This window comes from Amphibalanus amphitrite, unplaced genomic scaffold (assembly GCF_019059575.1).
Source record: "Amphibalanus amphitrite isolate SeventyFive unplaced genomic scaffold, NRLGWU_Aamphi_draft 000813F_arrow, whole genome shotgun sequence".
In the NCBI taxonomy this organism is placed as follows: Eukaryota; Metazoa; Arthropoda; class Thecostraca; order Balanomorpha; family Balanidae; genus Amphibalanus; species Amphibalanus amphitrite.
In genome coordinates this window covers 245,234-265,869 of record NW_024882307.1, presented here as the reverse complement: position 1 = coordinate 265,869, position 20,636 = coordinate 245,234, and the positions used below count along the sequence as shown (strand labels likewise).

General features: G+C 45.6%; 1 protein-coding gene across 3 annotated transcripts in view; it reads left to right on the top strand.

Annotated features, from left to right (window-relative positions):
• Nucleotides 1-20,636, top strand: part of LOC122366523 (geranylgeranyl transferase type-2 subunit alpha-like) — a 40,706-nt gene that overhangs the window by 10,811 nt on the left and 9,259 nt on the right. The window contains exons 1-7 of one of the 3 annotated variants that reach the window (XM_043338875.1): nt 12,295-12,442; nt 15,809-15,919; nt 16,653-16,777; nt 17,098-17,196; nt 17,547-17,635; nt 18,806-19,003; nt 19,357-19,619. In XM_043338875.1, the coding sequence (XP_043194810.1) occupies nt 12,440-12,442; nt 15,809-15,919; nt 16,653-16,777; nt 17,098-17,196; nt 17,547-17,635; nt 18,806-19,003; nt 19,357-19,619 (888 nt within the window). In that variant the 5' untranslated portion in view covers nt 12,295-12,439. Of the gene's footprint in view, nt 1-12,294; nt 12,443-15,808; nt 15,920-16,652; nt 16,778-17,097; nt 17,197-17,546; nt 17,636-18,805; nt 19,004-19,356; nt 19,620-20,636 lie in introns of those variants that run through there. The other 2 variants (XM_043338877.1, XM_043338876.1) reach the window with 2 other exon arrangements.

Below are 20,636 nucleotides of genomic sequence, written 5' to 3'. Positions count from 1 at the left end.
TCATGGCCAGGAGAAAATGAAGGGTACAGATTATGCCGATGCAGATTCGCTAGGACAACATCCATGACACAGGAAGTAGAGTCGACAGACTTCGATTCTGTTTCACCACTCCCTGATTGCATGTCTGATTGCTCACGCGGTCTTTGACAAACAGCGTAAGTGCATAGCGTCTGGCCGACTGCCCACCGAGTACCGACCTCTTTACTCTCGCCGCTGTAAAAGTTAATTAAATAAAGCCGGTCAACACAGATTAGTACCAGACGCAATGAGAAAACCTCGGCCCCAAAACTTGCAGGATACTCTTCATATTATCGGCATTATACCATACGCCATGTGACCATATACCTCTGTACATTTGGACTGAGCGCAGAAATTTCGGCCAGGACCATTAGTGGCTTTAACTTTCAAACGTTATTGAGATCAGTAACACCCAGATAGGTCCATGAGTCAGTAACGCAGAGGTCTACATATTCAATTTTTCACATACCTAAATATATTATTTAATAAATATATTAATGTATTAGTATATTTAATATATATATATATATATATATATATATATATATATATATATATATATATATATATATATATATATATATATATATATATATATATATATATATGTATATTTCGGAAGCAGATTGTTTTTGATGCATTGATCATTGAATAAAACAGCGGCTTCAGCATTGATTATTTTCTTCGTTGTGCTCTCGATGTTACGAATCACTTTTTTACCGATGGCTGTGTGCTTAGCAAGCAAAGATCCTAAAGTCATGATGACAAGTAAAGTGAAGTAGCGCATGTTGATATATTGGGTAAACTCAACGTTTCATCTCTCATGAGACATTATCAAGAGTGAATATACAATTTGTTAAATGGTGAGAACATGGTGCTTATCAAGTTATCCCAGACATGTTTGCCCGTATCATATAATATATCGCAATATAATCTCACTTCGCTCGATGAACTACAGTCCTAAATACACAAGATTGTCACAAATCTGTCACCTTATAATAGCAAAAAGTGCAATGATTTTATACGCTCGTGAAGAGTGTGCAACAGAATCTACAGTTGGCTGATACGCATCCCGCTAAGTAAACTACGAGACATATCGTGCATAGGAATACCGGACATATTTACAATGCAATATTGAACTCGACACTTACAAATACACACACATACTCACATATCTACAGTCTTTCACAACGTCGCTGTCATCCTACGTTCACCGCGGTCCTATCACTTGGCCTTCATAAAGCGTGAGCGTTCCTCGTGCATTGACTTGACGATTTATGGTTGGGTCGTGGTCTCTGATGTAAATAGATTCTAATACTTGTAGTTTTCTACGGTTTTGACATCTGTCTAATATGCTCATGTTGTCTACAGCCTGTTTCCTAGTTAGTCGCTGGCCGTGAGTTGTTTCTGTGTGCGTTCTGTAGTTCATCGAGCGAAGTGAGATTATATTGCGATATATTATATGATACGGGCAAACATGTCTGGGATAACTTGATAAGCACCATGTTCTCACCATTTAACAAATTGTATATTCACTCTTGATAATGTCTCATGAGAGATGAAACGTTGAGTTTACCCAATATATCAACATGCGCTACTTCACTTTACTTGTCATCATGACTTTAGGATCTTTGCTTGCTAAGCACACAGCCATCGGTAAAAAAGTGATTCGTAACATCGAGAGCACAACGAAGAAAATAATCAATGCTGAAGCCGCTGTTTTATTCAATGATCAATGCATATATATATATATATATATATATATATATATATATATATATATATATATATATATATATATATATATATATATATATATATATATATATATATATATATATATATATATATATATATATATATATATATATATTATTTAAATAAATTAATCATAGTGCTCAAATGTGTTTCTTCCGTCCATTTCCGAGCTGTCAGAGAATCAGGGCCCGTATTCACGTCGACATCTTACGATCAGTTTTCATCGTACGATCGATTTGGTATTCATGTTGACCATCTTAACTTTTTATCGTACGATCAGTCTGGATATTTAGGATACTTCTAATTCACGTTGACAATCTTAAGATAATTTGGTATTCATGTCAAAAGTCCTAGGATTCATCCTACGACCCAACTTTAAGATGTCGTAGCAGTTCCGAAGATTTGATTTTTAGCAGCATATTCCGGGACGACATAGAAAATGGATCCTCCGTCAAATGATACAGCAAACGAAATATATTCAAACAGTTATTAGTGAGCTATTCTTAACATTATAAAGGTACCACAGATTTAGTATGCTTCAAAGTTATTATGGAAATTATTTTACCATTAGGTATTATGGAAACTATATTATTATATTACAAATGATCATATGAAGAATAAATCGATAAAATATGCATTTTAACCCTCGCCGGCACAGGGGGGGGGGTTGATGCAACCCCCCTAAAGTTTTTCGCGAATAACTCGCGTAAAAAGCGGCCGATCGCGACGAAACTTTCAGTACCCTCGCATTGATCAATTTTACACCTACCCTGAAAATTTTATGACCCTGACCCAAATGACCTTTGACCTGTGACTTCTTTTCCGAGACCATGTTTAGCCGGAATCGCGATTCGGCGTATGTCGGCTCGCATTAGCCGCGCGTTTGCAAGCTTTTCGTGGTTTCAAACGTTCAAACATGTGATTTGATGTTGCTCCCATGCATTAGGGTGGGTGTCAAGGTCACCTGAAGGTCATTGACCTTTGGTGACCTCATCCAAAGTACTCCAGGCCTTATATGAAGGATTGTGTACCGTTTTGACAGTTTAAGACGAGAGGCGCCCATTGCGAAGTCCTGAAGTCCATGCTACTGAAAGCCCGATTTCAGGTGTTTGACCTGACCTTGACCCGACATTGGCTGTATGCATTGGCTGTAAGCAGCATGCTGATTGGCTGACGATGACGTGGCTGCATTCCTGTGCAAGGCACGCATTCCTCGGAACGAGAAATGGAAGATCTTCGTCTAGGGTGATCGTTGAGCCGTAAAAGCTCCTGATTTGTGCTAGTCTCAGCTCAAGCTACGAAACTGCTATTCCAGTTCAAAACCCCATGTTAAAAGTGAACTATTTCCTTTAATATTTTTCAATGAAATTTGGTTGATATTCATTTTTGCTCACTCTCTAGGTACCATGCAACACTACTTGTATGCCAATTCATTAACTTTTTTGAAGGTGGAGCAGGGAGGGTCCTTTTAAGCACGAACCACCCTACTAGTCGGTCCCCAACGGTGCACCAAATTTGAGCGCGTGTGCAATTTTGCGCGTGCGCACGTGCCAATTGCGTCACAATTGACTTTTGCTCGGCACCCTCCTAAGCGATTCCTAAAGGTGTACCAAATTTAAGCGCAATCGGCCCACACTGAAAACTTTTTTACTCCCGGCTGGGGGGTAAACCCTCGAAACGGGGGTATATCTTTAGGGGTCACCCTTGAAACGGGAGTTACCAGTCAGAGTTCTGCAATTTACCCTTCCAATTACTCTCCAACTTGCTCACCTCCCTTTAACTACTATCGATTCGAGGGTCACGTACTCCCTGATCTGGGGTATATAACCCTCAAAAAGCGGATCTGTCGTTTTTACTCTCGATTCGAGGGTCACGGGTTCAGGTCGAGCGGGTACCCGACCCTCGTTTCGGGAGTAATTTTGCCGCGCATGCGCGGGAGGAACTGCGTCGCCACGCCATATTGTGTCTCGAGAGGCGTTGGTTGTGCAGCAGTGCTCAGCGTGTTGGTGCGACAAAAAGCGGTGCAGCAGTGATTCAATAGCATCTAAGCAAAGGAAAAATGAAGGCTGATCGATCAATAAGCACGACAAATTCATCCCATCATTTCAAAATACAAAAGCTTGCCAAGAAGATGGAAGATGCTGAGGGGCCGTTGGAAGGACGAGAGGTGAGATTTTTAATGTGTATTGTATCCAATTGAAACTCTCTCTCTCCCTCTCTCTCTCTCTCTCTCTCTCTCTCTCTCTCTCTCTCTCTCTCTCTCTCTCTCTCTCTCTCTCTCCCTCTGTCCTCTATCTCTTCTTCTTTCGGTAGTTCTTTGCCTTTGTCTTTCTCGTTCTCGATCCCCTACGCAGACGTTTTTCTCCACGACAAAGGGTTACCCTTTCCATTTACCCCCTGTCGTTGGGTAATTTTTACCCCATTATAAAGGGTAAAGAACGGGGGTAACTCCTTGTCAGAGGGTTAACGCCGGGGGTAACTCCCTGTCAGAGGGTAAATGAAAAGGGTCTACCCTCTGTGCGAGTGTAATTAAAAGGGTTTACCCCTGGATCGGGGGTAAAATCGAAAGGGTTCACTCCCTGTGCGAGGGTATCCTAGAAGAGTTACTCCACGGTGGGGTGTAAAAAACGTCTGCGGAGTACGCTACTCCGTAACAGCGGGTTTACCCCCCAGCCGGGAGTAAAAAAGTTTACAGTGCAGCCGTTCTCGAGATCCGGATGCGGCCTATTGCGCGTGCACACGTGCGAAGTGCGAACAGGGTCACAATTGACTTTTGCTCTACAACCTCCTGAGCGATTCCTAAAGGCGCACCAAATTTAATCGCAATCGGCCTAGCCGTCCTCGAGATCCGGAAGCGGCCTGCTGCGCGCGCGCACGTGCAACCGGAGTCACAAATGACATTTGCTCGGCACCCTCTTAAGTGGTTCCTAAAGGTGTACCAAATTTGGGCGCAATCGGCCTCGCCGTTCTCTATATATGGAAGCGGCCTCCTGCACGTGCGCACGTGCAAACGGGGTCCCAAACGACTTTTGCCCGGCACGCTACTAAGCGGTCCCTACCGGTGTGCCAATTTTGAGCGCAATTGGTCCAGCCGTTCCCGAGATCTAGGAGCGACCACTGCACGTGCGCACGTGCAGTAGTACCCCTAACGTGACACATGGAAATGCATTGCCCGATGAGTGCCTACCAGCATGCCAAGTTTCAGCGCAATGGGCACGATAATTACATAGTTATTGTAATTGCTACAAACATGACATTTCTTTATTATGCACGTGGCACGTGCAGCCATGGTCACCCACATGCATCGAGAAAAGTCGTGTCCTTGGCAGAATGGATGAATATACCCTACAAAGATATTTCCTAGTAAATCGATCCTGTGCTTACTCAGACATAATCCTCTCAAAAACGTAAATTCAGCAGAACGACTTTGGGTTCTGAGGTGACTCCCTTGGCTTCGCAAGAGCCACATGACACGGCGATCACCCAGGTGCATCAAGAGTAGTCAATTACGAGGTAGGAGGGATGGGGCTACCAAACAAAAAAGACCGTGGTTCAATCGGCCCAACGGTGGCCGAGATAAAAGCTTCTCAAAAGCGTAATAGGGCGGGCCGGTCCGAGCTGTACCTACCACTCATACTGATATTTTCCCGTTACATTGAAAGCTCTTTTTCGTGCTCGCTCGCAAGAAAAAAATCATAAACAACAATTTCAATACCTAAATATACAATTCATAAGCATAGGTGACGTCTTACGACAGCTCAGTGAGTAGTCGTATCTTCCCAATACCTTCATCATTAAGGTCTTACGATCATCTTAAGATTCGAGTTAAGATGTCCCGACGTGAATCGCACTTACGATCGATCGTACGACAAATGTCTACGACCAAAATTTTGATCGTAAGATAAATCTTAACTGTTTGCGATGCCAACGTGAATACCAAATTATCGTACGACAAAGAGCGATCGTAAGATAAATCTTACGAAAAATTCCGACGTGAATACGGGCCCTGGGCCCGTATTCACGTTTTGTTTAGCGTTTCATACACAAAAGAATGACATGAAAAATGGGACATACGATGCCTGCGTACTATAAAATGTAATATATTAGATATTTTAAACCAAGTGTAATATATTGTAGGTGTTTTCAAACTACCATTTACATATTTGGATCCAGCGTGATTAGCGTCGCAGACATCTCGTCAGGTTTTAATCCAAGGATTTATGACTGGAGTCGGTATAGTTGTAATTGATAAGACCGGTTCACATGCTGAGGTAGTCCGAAAACCAGACAGATTCCGATCCACCGTGCTAATTCTTATACATTATACAGTATACACCCCACTGACATTTGGTGAAAATAAGCCTGCCATAGCCGTCTCACTAGTCACAGTTTCTTGCCATCAGTCTTATTTACCTTTCATACTCTTTGGGATCAGTGTCGAATTTTCTGTTGCACGATTCGGTTGGTGCAAAAGTAATTAAATCACTAGCGTGATATGTCATCCTATTAAACTTTAGCGGCCTGACTGCATGAGGTTTCAATCACGCGAGAAGCCTTGCGGTTAATTCGTACTCCAGACAAACTCGGCTGCTGTAAATTGTAGCCTGATAAACTGTTCAGCGAAACCTAATTTTGTTGGTCTTAAGGTCCGACTGATGGCATCACAGGTCAGTCGTCAAAGTAAAACATATCAAAATTTAGGCATATTGGCACTCTGCGGGCTCTAGCCGACGCTAAACGAATCACATTGAGTTCCAATAATTTAGAATGATAAAATGCTTATGACGTCACCATGCCCTATGCATGTTGGGCATGGGCACCAGTGCCGAGCTATTTTTTACAATTTGGGGGTTAAAAGTCAAGATAGAAAGTTGAAATTTGGGACATCTAATGTTGTTATAGAGCTCTATAACATATGTTCCAATTTTTTAGAAATTCTCAAAATTTTGGATTTTATTAGCGGTTTTCCGAAAAAAAAATATAGTTTTTGAATTTTTAGGGGTGAAAAACGCATTTTATGGAAAATCCGTGATAGCCAAAAGAACTCGTTAAGCTGCGTCTACATACTCATGTCCGTAATTTGCAATTTGCTTTAAACTTTGATTTCTGGTGATTTTTTAAAACATTTACCACTTTTTGACTGAAAACGCCATGTAGTTACATCACTAAAATCGATATATCTCAAAAAGTTTTGGAAAATTTTCTTCAAAATTACACAGGAGACGTCAAATTTATGGGGGAGAAGGTATGCCAAGTTTCAAGTTGATAGCGTAGGCGGTTCATGAGTTATTCAAGAAAAACGGAGGGGGGGGGGGGGTCGGATCCGACCTCTCCCCAGGCGGTCGCGGGTTTATATAAGAAAGATGTAGTATCGTCTTGGTGTCATATCTGATCAAAGCGACCATCCTCCAACGTCCCAACTTACCCCGCGGGCGGGGTGAGTCGGGCCAGGGGTTGGGACAAGTTGGTGCTATGAGGGCCCACACCGGTGTCTCTGAGGGTTTCACACCCCCAACTCTGAGTGCCTACACCAGTGCCTATTAAAGCCTTGTATCGGCGGCTCTGAGGACCTAACCAACACCTGCGCATCTAAAGGCCACCCACTGGTGACGTTTGAGGGCCCCACACCGGTGACTGAGGGCTCCACCGGCGTCTGACAGTACCATGCCGGTCTCTAAAGACCCCACCGGACTTCTTCTGCCGGCCTAGGCCAAGGTCAGGCCCAAATCAAAGCGGGATGACAATAGCAGATGTTGTCAAATCGATACTGTTTCGGTAGAAACCATTCAGGTGGCAAGGAAAATGCCGTGCCTGTTGATGTTTAGGTGTATAAAGGAAAAGAAAGAAAGAAGTACGGAAAAGGGAGGAAAGCTCATTTCTCGCTGCCTCAGTGTTGAGGAGGCGCCGCCCCCTCGGCTCCCAAGTTGGGGGGGGGGGCGCAAGCGCCCCCGCTGCCCCCCCCCCCTGTTCCCGGGTCTATGCTTTATACACCTTGCACTGTACCTCAGGGGTGTAATTTTCGTAAAATGATTGTGGGTGCCTAGCTGTAGGGGCGCCAGGCCGTAGGGGCGCCAGAAGGTTACGCGGGCGCCGAGAGACCATGATAAGGGCGCCATTCTCTCAGAAGGGCGCCAGGCTATTAAAAATGTTAATGGTGCAGGGGCGCTGGAAGGCCAGAAGGGCGCCGAACAGTCAGTAGTACGAAGTTGGTGGGGACGTAGGGGCGCCAGTCGGTTATGAGGGCGCAATGATAACATGAAAAGGGCGCCATTCTCCTAGAAGGGCGCCGAGTGATTGAAAACGCTGCGTGGTCCAGGGGCGCTGAGAGGCCAGAAGGGCACCGAACAGTCAGTAGCGCTAAGTTGGTGGGGACGTAGGGGCGCCAAATGGTTACGAGGGCGCCGTGAGACCATGACAAGAGGCGCCATTCTCCAAGAAGGGCGTCAGGTGATTAAAAACGTTACGTGGTCTAGAGGTGCTGAGAGGCCAGAAGGGCGCCGAACAGTTGAGGGATGCACGGTGGACAGAGACATAAGGGCGCGAGATGGTCAGGAGATCGCCGTTAGCCCGCGCCCCACTGGGGGGGGGGGGCTATTTATAGCCCCCCTCCCGTTTTTCTGCAATAACTTCCAAACCGCTTGACGTATCGACGCCAAACTTTCAGTACCTTCGGCTGCATCAATTTGACACCTTGTGTCAAAATTTGAACTTCGTATCTACCATAGGTCGGCCGGAAATGACGTCAGAGTGACGTCATGTTCGGCCGATTTCGACGCAAAACATTGAACCACGGCAATCGCTCCCAAGAGTTCAGTTTTTAAAGCTAGATCCAATTTCTTTGCATGAGAGGACTCAGAATAGACTGCGCTATCAAACTGCTATCTCGGATTTTTGAAATTTTGAAAATTTCGAAAATTTTATATAATAAAATTCAAAATTTATATTTTTACATTTTTTTCAATTTTTTTTGACTTTTCGAAAACACCAGAATATATGTGATAGAACGCATTATTATGACTAACTCTAGCAAGTTTTAGCTAAACATCTTCAAAAATGGCTAAGTTATACGCATTATTGCAAAAAATTAACAATTATTAATTTTTCAAATCAATTTTTCAGCACGAATTTGACATCGTACGCCAATATAAATAGCACCATCGTGTTCCTGAGCTCAAACTGCATTTAATAGACACCTTATTTGTTGAAAAATTTTAACTTCAAAATTTGACCTTTTTTGACCTGAAAGTGACCTGACCTAAGCTAAATTTGACTCAAAATGACCTCGAATGACACAGACGACATCAAATTCGAAATGTTTGGCCTAAATGGACCATAATACATGTGTCACGTGACCGACGGATGATATACTATTTTCGTGACCTGTGATGACCTGACCTTGACCTGAAAATCAAAGTACAAGTTTGGTACCCTCAGAGTATCTAGAGCATCTGTTCACGAGTGTGTGAACCAAAAATGAGCCTGATCTGACATGTAAGACGGCGGCCAGAGCCCAAAACGCGAAGAAGCCAAAATGCTAATAATTTTTACTTTGACCTGACCTGTGACGTCATCGGTGACCTCGAGGTCAATGAAATTAGATTTTGCTCGACAGTTTTTCCGGGGCTATCAGACGGCGTTTGAATTTTGACGATCGGCCCGGTAGTTTCGGAGTTAGGAGGGGGGGGGCTATGAATAGCCCCCCCCCCCCAGTAGGGCGTGTTATACGCTGACCCCAGTGGGGCGCGGGTTAGACTATGAGAAGGGCGCAGTACTGTCAAATGGGCGCCATTCACCCAGAAGGGCGCCGAGTACTCGCCGGCACAGGGGGGGGGGTTGATGCAACCCCCCCTAAGGTTTTTCGCGAATAACTCGCGTAAAAAGCGGCCGATCGCGACGACACTTTCAGTACCCTCGCATTGATCAACTTTACACCTACCCTGAAAATTTCATGACCCGGACCCAAATGACCTTTGACCTGTGACCTTTTTTCCGAGACCATGTTTGGCCGGAATCGCGATTCGGCGTATGTCGGCTCGCATTAGCCGCGCGTTTGCAAGCTTTTCGTGGTTTCAAACGTTCAAACATGTGAGTTGATGTTGCTCCCATACATTAGGGTGGGTGTCAAGGTCACCTGAAGGTCAGGTCAGGTCATTGACCTTTGATGACCTCGGGTGACCTCGGTTCACTTTTTCGAGTTTTACATGTTTCTAGGCTAGTTTTTGGAGCTGAATTCGAATTTAGCAACCATTCGAACATTTACGAAGTAGTTCTGGTGCCTTCGTAACATGCTACGAAGCTGTCAGAGGCGGTTGACACGTATTACGAATACCCGTCCCAGCCCCTACCGGTTGACGTGACCTGACCTGACCTGACCTGACCCGACCTGGTCTAAATGCTTAAAGACATCATCTCTGATCAAAACTAACACGATATCCGTGATCAGCACCCTGGAAAACCACCTAGCAGCCACACTTTACGACTTTCTAACAGGTCCCGATTTTCCCGGTTTTCGGGTCATTGACCTGACCTGGAAGGTCACCCGATGACCTAGGACCTTAAAATTGGGTATCATCGGCTTCCTCTCGTGACGGGCAACACGCTCGTTTTTTCCGCGAAGCTCTAGCTAGATCAGGGGTCAAACGCGAGGGGGGGGGGGTCGTACCATCCCCCCTTGTGCCGTCGAAGGACGCAAAATGGCCTTTGCCGGCGAGGGTTAAAAAAACGCTACATTATTCAGAAACGCGAGACAGTCAGGAGCAGGGGCGGATCCAGGAAAACTCCAAGGGGAGGGTCATGAATCGAAGTGGTGCCCCTACCTATACCCAAAATTAAAAACTCAACGGATTTCGTCCACTTCATTTTGGTGGTGCCCCCATTTTCAGTTTTTTTTTTCTTTTTATTTTTTATTTTTAGCCAGTATCTTAACTCTTAGCCACAACCACATTTACCAATTGTAAGCAAGTATATATGAATGTGCTATGTGTATGTTGTGGACGCTGAGTAGTGAGTACTTACCAGGAACGTTATCAGGTAAGCAAATCGTTGTCAGTCCGACGAACTTGACCCTGGCGTCTAAAGGGTCTGTCCTTGACACTTCAGGCTTGTCAGGGGCACCAAAGTCCTTCCAGGGACACCACAAACCTGTCAGGGGCACCTACGGCCTTGTAGGGGCGCCACAGGCCCGCCAGGGGCACCACAGGCCTGCCAGGAAGCAGGGGCACCACAGGTCTAGCAAGTATACACGACAGGCCTGTCAGGGGCACAACGGGCCTGTTGGGCCCATGAGCACCCCTAGGGACAGGGGCACCACAGTCCTTCCAGGGGCACCGCAGGCCTGTGAGGGGCACCAGCGGCCTAGCAGGGGCACCAGTCAACACAGGCCTGCCAGGGGCACCACAGACCTGCCAGGAGCACCACCGACCTCGCAGGGGTAACTTGGGCCTGTCAGGGCCCAGGGGCACCACGGGCCTGTCGAGAGGCACTTCAGGCTTTTCAGGGGCACCATAGTCCTCTCCGGGCGCAGGGGTAGCAGGGGCACCAGAGGCCTGCCAGGGGCACCACAGGCCTAACAAGGGCACCACAGGCCTGTCAGGGGCACCTCAGGCTTGTCAGGGCCCAGGGACACCACAGTCCTTCCAAGGGCACCGCAAGCCTGTCAGGGGCACCAGAGGCCTGCCAGGGGCACCACAGGCCTAGCAAGGGCACCACTGGCCTGTCAGGGGCACCACCGGCCTTGCAGGGGCGCCTCAGGCCTGTCAGGGGCACCACGTGCCTGCCGGGGACACTTCAGGCTTGTCAGGGGCGTTACAGTCCTGTCAGGGCCCAGGGGCACCAGGCCCGTGGTGTCCCTGCTAGGCCTGTGGTGCCCCTGGCGGTCCTGTGGTGCCCCTGTCAGGACTGTGATACCCCTGATAGGCCGGGGTGCCCCTGGCAGGTCTTTGGGCCCCCGGGCCTCAAGGGGGGGGCCATGACCCATGTGACCCCCCCCCCCCCCCTTGGATCCGCCACTGGTCAGGAGGACGCCGTTAGAGCAGGCGAAGGGCGCAGTGCTCTCGAAAGGGCGCTTGTAAAAGACTTGTGGGTGCATTTTCATCATTGTGGGGGCATATTTCAGGGTTGTGGGTGCATGCCCCTCAAAGAGATATAAAATTACACCCTTCCCTTGCACTGTACGCCTTGCTTGCACTGTACTATCAAAATCAAGATTACTTTACAACAAAGTTGCAGGCGAAGGATAAATTCATATGGTAGCACCAGGTAGCACATAGTGCATTTGGTGGCATCGAAAGATATAAATGTCATGTGACAGCAAACTATTACTGAAACGAAATTTGCAATTACGTGATACTTTTGATTTAATTCTTTTCCAAGTAAGCAATTCTTTATAACTAAACAAGCATACTTAAAAGTTAAAAACACTGTTGCAGAACAAGTTGTGGTAACTATTCATTTCCAAAGCAGGTATCACGTGATCTCTGATTGCTGCTGGGCATTTCGTTTCGCTTGTCGGCATTTCTTGCGCGTTTGCTACGATTCTGGTGCACACATTTTTTTTCTGCAACTTTGTGATTTCTCATTATTTTTAAATAGTTTTGATGGAAGTTTTTCATATTTACTGTGCTCTTTTCCTGCACTGAGAAGCATATAAGAAAGTAATTAGACAATGGTAATGATAGAACTTGGTTGTTGACTTCTGATCACCATACCTATAGCTCTTCTTATTTTAACACATGCATCAGTGGGTGTACCTAGGTACTAGGAATTTAATTGTTAACCCATACAATGTCAATGTCAGTAGGCGGAACTATGGTCAAGCGTACCCATTTTCGGGAACGCATTTTCGTTCCCATCTTTGGGAACGATAAACCCAAATATGGGAACGCCATGTAGGCATTATTTAAAACAAGAAAAAGAACCGTTAAATGACGTCCAAAAAATATAAAACGATCGTGAACCGCCTGATATTTATCTCAATATTGTTGGGAAAGAGTTTGATATTGTAAGGCCCATCGTAGTTTCAAATCGTTCCCCTATTTCTAAAGCAGTCCATCATCCGGGCCGCGAGCCCAAATTTGGGAACGCTCTCGTACACTGGCGCTGCAAGCGTTCCTTATTATGGGAACGGCGTACCCAAAATTGGGAACGATTTCACCGACGGCTTTCAGGGGCTCTTTTCATTAACAAGCATCACGTCCAACGCCGCAAATTATTGTTAACGCAACAATCATCAGATGACCTTTCCGGCAAGACCGTCGCATGTTTCGCCCGGTCTTCTGCGCTTTTATTCCCGTCGATCTCGCAACGGGCACGCCCCCCTCTGCAGGATTACGTAATTCACAACGCTCAGCGATGTTCAACAAGGTCTTCCATACCTATATACACTGTCCGCGCCGAGGGTGGAGGCATGTAAAACACCTGTCTGTTTAACACTGATAGTTGATGAGCACAAGTAAGTATCCAAAAATGGGAACGCTGAAATGTTTCACTCTCAAAACACCTAGTCCCAATATAAATCTACTTTTTTCCTTTCTTAATGAGTGTAAGTGGCAAAAAGCCTGGTAGGATGGGCACGAGAAATGATCAAAATCAGCATAAAAATTATAAATAAGCCACACAGGGCGACCTGCATAAAAGAAATTCCCCCAAAACGATCGTGCTTAGAAATACCGAAGGCAAAAACCACGCTCATGACGCTCCTTAAAAGCAATGCTTAACAGCTAGCATCCAAATAAAATATGTCTTTCAGGGTTGATAAAATACAGCTGGATAATTTTCAACCGCTTAAACTGAGTTTACAACAGTAGTTCGGTAAATTCACTCACGTTCCACGCGGTCGTCCGCCCCGACACCAAAAGTCAACAATATTACCTCCGGACCGTCCGCGTCTTCGCTTGCATTTGTCAGCATCTGGTGTCGATAGTATGAAAGTTCATAACCAGGCGAAAATTATTATACTTAACCTCAAACTAAAAAATGCTTCATTTTCCTTAAAATTGCATGTTAAATGTCGTATAACCCATATTTTCAACATTTTGTCATTTTTAAAAAATCATTAAAAATATCATTCCACGGTCAATTTCCTTGTTCCACGGTCAGATTAAAGATAACTTAATGGAGATTTAGTAGATACTTCAATCAGCGTGCACTTTTTTGAGACGTGATGCACTTTTGAGTTTTAGTGGGCGAACGGCCGAAAAATTGCCTTGCGTTCTCATAAATGGGAACGCCCGTTCCCATATTTGGGAACTCCGTTCCCAAAAATGGGAACGTTCCTATATTTGGGTACTCATGACCATAGTTCCGCCTACTGATGTTGTATTTGGTTTGCATTCATTAGGTAGCATCATTTACATGAGTGTACCAGTATTACTCTTTGTGCATCAATGCCAAGAAAATGGAGCTGGCAGCTGCCTGCTGAATCATTGGTTACTGGGTGGAATATGAAAATGGGGCACTAGAGGGCATTTTAGTCATGCGATTATTGGGATATTCTCCCCGTTTGTGTCAACAGGGTAATTATTATGTGATTAGGTCAAGCAAATTACAAGATCCTTGATCAAATTGCCCCAAGCACCCCGTTTTCAGGGTGGTGTTTCACCGATGATAGCAGCACGCTGCTATTACACGTGTCAAATTGGGTTTTCATGAAGATGTCAACAAGCCCATCGCTCTAAAACCACCACAAGTGTGACATCAGCTTGCGAAATGGATTAAGCAGGGTGCCGTGAAACACTGCCCAGATTCCAGTTCCACCAGTTACTGTTCCTTGCTTTGACTTGGGCTCAAGTTCCGTAGGGTTTGATGCTTGCGTGTGTGAACACCTGTAAAAGGCTACACGTACAAGCCACACCAAGAAGTGGGGAGAAGAAGATATAAAACTTTTCTCTAGGTCAAAGCTTTTTTAGCAGTATACCTACGTAACCTGTGAATATGGCCATGGGCCAAGCTAATGAAAGATATTGTAATGAAAAATTGAAATTATGCAAACAGCTTGCTAAATACATAGATAAACCAATTTCTCATTTTTTGCAATCATCCCAGTACTTTGACTTACTAATGTGGGCACCAAATAGAGACATAGTCTATGCCAAGCAATTTGATTAAACCTTAACCTACATGTCATATCTGGACATTTTTGTCAGAGACCATTTGTCAGTTACTTTTCAGAAGCCCGCACCTCTCTAGGTGCCTATTAACATCATCATAATTTTGGTCAAAGTAAGGCTGTGGTCAGTGGTGTGGTGGGTATTTGTTAGGTGTGGATTAGTCTGACAGTCTCATGGATTGGAGGAGGACTGAGAAAAGCTGCATTACTCAGCAACAAAGAGCTTTAATTAATAATTGTGTGAATGCCTACTTAAATAAAAAATAACTATTTGCATGAAAGCCTGCAGGAACATTTATGCTATCATGTAAAAAATCTGACTGATGTGCTACATGACTATCTTGTGTGATTATTTTTGGACTTTTTGGACTATTCAAAGAATCTTTTATTTTATTTTATTTCCACTTCTATGTAATCACATATAGAATGAGACCAGACCTACTCAACTTCGATGAATGAAAGACAAGACTTTTGTCCATGCTGACAGCTTATGAGAATTATTGCACAAATACTCCTGCCAACAGATCAGCAACCTTATTCTCAACTAACTTTCTGCCTCCCTCCATCCAGGTTGAATGGGTCCAACTGATGCAGTGCTCTGTGCTCTATTTCTCTTTTGCCACTGTCACTTTTTGGCATATTAGGCACAGGTCTCGCGGGTTTTAACGGTAGGTTTTGCACATAGAAAATTTAGTGTACTTCAGGCTATATCTTCGTCGTCTTAAGCTTTTAAGTGTTGAAGATGCGATCGACTTGTTGGTTCACAAGCCGGCCATGATCGTGTAAAATGGCTTCATCGTAGATCGATTAGTTTCTGAGATATAACCGGAAATGTAAAAGTGCAAAACCTACGGCTTAATCTCGCGAGAGCCGTACCTACCTAGTTAACCATGAGTCTACACTAAGATAATTATTGCTATTTTTCAGCATGGTAGGCTAAGAGTCAAAACTACAGAACAACAAGAAGCAGAGAAAGCTATAGAGCGCCAGAAGAAGCTTGCGAAATACAATGCTGGCACAGCTCTTCTTTTCAAAAAGGTAAGGGGAATCATGTGGAGAAAATATGAAAGTAAATGTATCAACTTTATCAACAATTTTGCTGCTTTATGTCACTTGCTTGCTTGACAGATGATTGTGCTATGTGATATTTTAAAGTGAACATATTTATGTGATAGTTGATTAAATTTGACCAAAATACTCCAACAAATCGCTAATGTAGTCTTTAGTTTGTATCTTCGACAGTTTTAAATGGATAGAGAGACAAACAAAGAAATGGACACAGAGACATAGTCTGCTCATGTACAAAGCAGAGTTCCTTGCACTGGGACCTGAAACTCTTCCACTGTGTCAGCATTGGACTGCTGAGACAGCTGAAAAGCCAAAGTGGAACATTCTTTTGTAGCCAGACACGGTCCGTTCCAATCACTGGTTTAAGCTGACTGTGGCTGCTTGCACCAAGCATACACCATTCCTACCAGGAGTTTTATTTATCAAGCGCCAAAGCGATTGGAACTTGACGGGCTCTCAGCATGGAAATTCCAGCGCTGTACCGATCCTGTAAGGGACAAAGGAGTTGGAACTGACAGAGGGATGACGTACCGCCAGTGAATCTGAGAGGTGCTAAAACGTGTTTCTCGAACCATTCGATGTTCATTCTGCAATCTTGTAAAATACGTACCAAAACAACAATTGTGTGATCTAGGCATTTTTTTATTTGACTTAGTTTATGGTGTTGTATGTATTTTTTTTCACGTGCGCACTTTTTCCGCAGCGCAAAGAGAGAGTATACGATGAAGAGACTGCACTTCAGTTGTCTCAGATTTTGGCCGTGAATCCGGACTTTTACACGTTATGGAACTACCGTCGTGAAATTTTCCTGCACTGGAAGGCCGAAAAGTAAGTACCTATTGTCAACTACCCAGTCACAAACGTTCTAAACTGTTACTTTGCTGGAGTCAGCAACCAACGGCCATTGCTTTTAAATTGCTTACATCATATGACGTTGAATTGGTATCGTTTGCGTTTCCAGTAAGGGCTGCCCGCATAGAAACTTATCCCTGCTCGTTATTTGTATTTAGTTGCTTGTATTATCAAAGCAGCTCTTCAAATGTTCTTTATAAGTTGGTCGCATGGACTATGGAGCACTGTCTATAGCCAGTGCCATCAACGTCTGCCCTATAGCGTTCACGCTCATCGCCCTACACTCGTTTTTTCAGGAGTTCGGAATATCTGCAGCAGATGCTAAAGTCCGATCTTCAGTTCACCGAACAATGTCTCGGCGTAAATCCAAAGTCCTACTGTGCTTGGCACCATAGGTAAGAGAGAGCCTGTTGTGTGGCTGCAGGTATCCTGTTGAAGAAAATACGCCAATTAATATTATCTTTTAGTTGAGCTAAAACCCGCCATAAGTACCTGTCATCTTGAGGACTGGTCGGTTACGATTCTATATTTAGTCCCATGATCCGATTTTTGTGCCTCTGCATTTGGCGACATATGCCGGGATTAATTGCCGTCAGGATAGCTAGATTTAATCGGCTCTTAACATGTGACCCACCTTCACTGTCATGTCGCTCATATCACTCGGGAGCCCGGGCTGCCGACGCGCTCGTGAGACGAGGCCGCGTTATGATGGACGGTCCAACGGGCGATGTTGTGCTCTCACCAGGTGTTGGGTGATGGAGAATATGCCCTGCCCGGACTGGGAGGCGGAGATCCAGCTCTGCGACCGCTACCTCAAACTGGACGGGAGGAACTGTGAGTGGCACTTCGGCGGGACGCTGCTGACGGATGCGGCAGCGAGATGAACCGTCCCCCTCGGGGGTACAGCTATCCCATCAATTATTGATGACAGACTAACTAATAAGCTTGTTTTCAAAGTATGGATGCGGGTTGTTGTAACGAATGGCCTTTTCTTGTTCACTCATGCACGTTTGGTGGGCGGAACTGATATTTTACGGCAAAACCGGTATTGCCGCATTTTTGTTGGCCATTTTCCTTGCTCTGTCGTTCGTCGAAAGTCGTTGGACTTTGCGGCAGACGAGAAGGAATTCATTGAAAAGGTCAGCATGGAACAGCTCAAGATTAATGTTTTACAGGTGTCTGGTTTATCTTCACATTTTCGTGTTCCTACTAACTACTAAGTGTCAAATATTTTCTTATCAGCAAACGCAAGGCGAATTTTTAGCTCCGGCTGTTAACAGTGCTCATCATAACGCTGAAATTTAACTTTGTTTAGATTAGCATAGATACAACTTTTTTGTACTACGTTACGTATGATCCTCGTACGATGTCGGAGAGCGATTTTTTTCTGGTACCTGTGCTGTTTCATTACACCATAAAATATGTTTGGCCTAGGATCGGTAAACAGGTGGTACATTTGAGATATGTCAATATCGTTCACTTACCCGAAAGTTTGCGCACAGGCTTGCTGTCGGAGTCCCAAGAGTCGCTGCTCTGCCGTTACCATGGGCTTGGTACAAAACATACTATTTTTGGCGAAATATTTATGGTTATCTCATAAAAGACTAAAGGCTGAAACAGACTCTTTCCGCGTTCAGGAAATCGCATGCGAGAGCCTATTCAAATACATTATAATTTTCCCGCATCAGTCGCATCCGGGAGGTGCGTGCGATTGATGCGAGCGTGCTTCCATGTATTTGAATAGGCTCTCGCATACGATTTCCTGACTGCGGAAAGAGTCTGTTTCAGGCATAATGCCATTTCACATATTCCGTTCCTGCGGTTCATGTTTTTCATGTGTATCACCTGTAACCTCATGCAGACGCTCACATAATTTCTCAATGTTACGTAAAAATCAATCGTTTTTGCTGAATCCTCGACAAGAACGACATCCATGATATAAAATTAGAGCTCGGTTTCGCTCGTATAATCCTACTGACAATGACACGGTCCGGCCACCCACAGTCCACTGCTGGGACTACCGTCGGTTCGTGGTGGCCGGCGCCGGCCGGTCGGCCGCTGACGAACTGGCCTCGGCTGACCGTCTGATCGAGACCAACTTTTCCAACTACTCGTCCTGGCACTACCGCTCCCACCTGCTCAGTCAGCTGTTCCCCGCCTCCGGCACGGCCACACCCATCAGAGAGGACAAGTACCTGCACGGTGAGATGGGAGGGCGGTTGGTGGAGGGGTATCGCGAAATACCTAAGCGGCTCTCGTTTATAAAACCAGAGCGGGTCGGATGAGGTTGTTGTTGTGCAGTGATTTTAGCGTTGCATTGAATTGTCCTTGTGGGGTCAACGTCCTCTTTATAATTCCAGCAGTTTTTTTACTCGCTTTTATTGATACCGATCTAATGTTCTGAATGCTCACACGCTATTTTGGGCAGACGTGCTATCACTGTTCACAGTGAACGGAAAATGTTGATTTAATTTCTGCAGCTGACCTGCTTCTGCAAGATGCCAATCTACCGATTGTCACACAGTTTCATATTGATTTCCTGGCACTCCCGGCAGAGCTGGAACTGGTCCAGAACGCCGCTTTCACGGACCCGTCCGACCAGGCTCCGTGGTTCTACCACCGCTGGCTGCTGCAAGGGCGCCGCCCAGCGGCCAGTATCCTAAGCTGCAGTGTGCTGCGCGGCGGACAGATGGCGCGCGTGGCGGTGGCGCTCAGCCGCCCGGCCCGGCCGGCTGACGTCGGTCTGACTCTGGAGACTGGGGAGAGCCGCGTCACCGAGTGGGCCTCACCCACTGGAGAGAGTAGCGGGACGGTCTGGGTGAGTGGGGAGAGAGGGAGCGGGGTAAGCGGGGAGGGAGAGAGAGGTAGAGGGGAGGAGAGGCGCCGTCTGAGTGAAGGAGGGAGAAGGATGTGTTTGTTGCTAATCTCGTTGGCTATTTTCATGGATGACTTAACCCTCGCCGGCCGAGCGGGGGGGGGGGGGGGGCGGGTGCCGCCCCCCCATAGGGTTTTTTTCGCGATAGCTCCGAACACGCTGGCGATAGAGAGCTGAAACTTGGCATACCTGACCTTTGATCCAAGCCGGATCTTTTGACACCAACCGCATTTTTGGGTCAGGTCAGGTCACTGACCTATGACGTCATAAGTGAACCTCTGCACGGTCTTCAGATGTCGCAACTTCGCAACGCCCTCACTGCCAGAGGAGATGTCACAGGGAAATGAAACTTGCAGGATCTAGTATCCATTATGAGTCCCACAACTTGTATATCTCGGATTTTTCCTAAAGGTCATATGAGGTCAGGTCATTTTCGTGACCTCACCATTATAAGTCAATGGGGAAAAATTCAAACTGCTATTCTGGCGCCGGGAACGATCTCCAACTATCTCAAGCACACAGAATCGTGATTTGATGCACTCCTTGCAAGGTTAGATGCGTCACTTTTGCAATGTTGACCTTGCGTGACGTCATTTATGACGTCATCAAGGTCAAATTAGTTTTTCGTCAATAACTCTTGATCAAATTGAGCTAGCGAGTCGGGAAAGGCACCAATGGACTCAGGAAGGCCTGCCGAATCGAATGATATGCGACATGACCTCTTTCGACCAACTTCGTGACCTGGGGGTGCTGACCTGACCTTGACCTGAGGTCAACACACCAAGTTGACCTGACCCGGACAACAAGTATATCATTCGACGCGCCTGAGCGAGGCGAACACGATGCTGCCAAAATCGGCGCTCTGCGGCCGTTTTTTGCGAAGTTATTCACCAAAAACTGAACCGTACCCTGAGGCACTTGACCTGACCTCAGAGGTCACCGGATGACCTAGGACCTTAA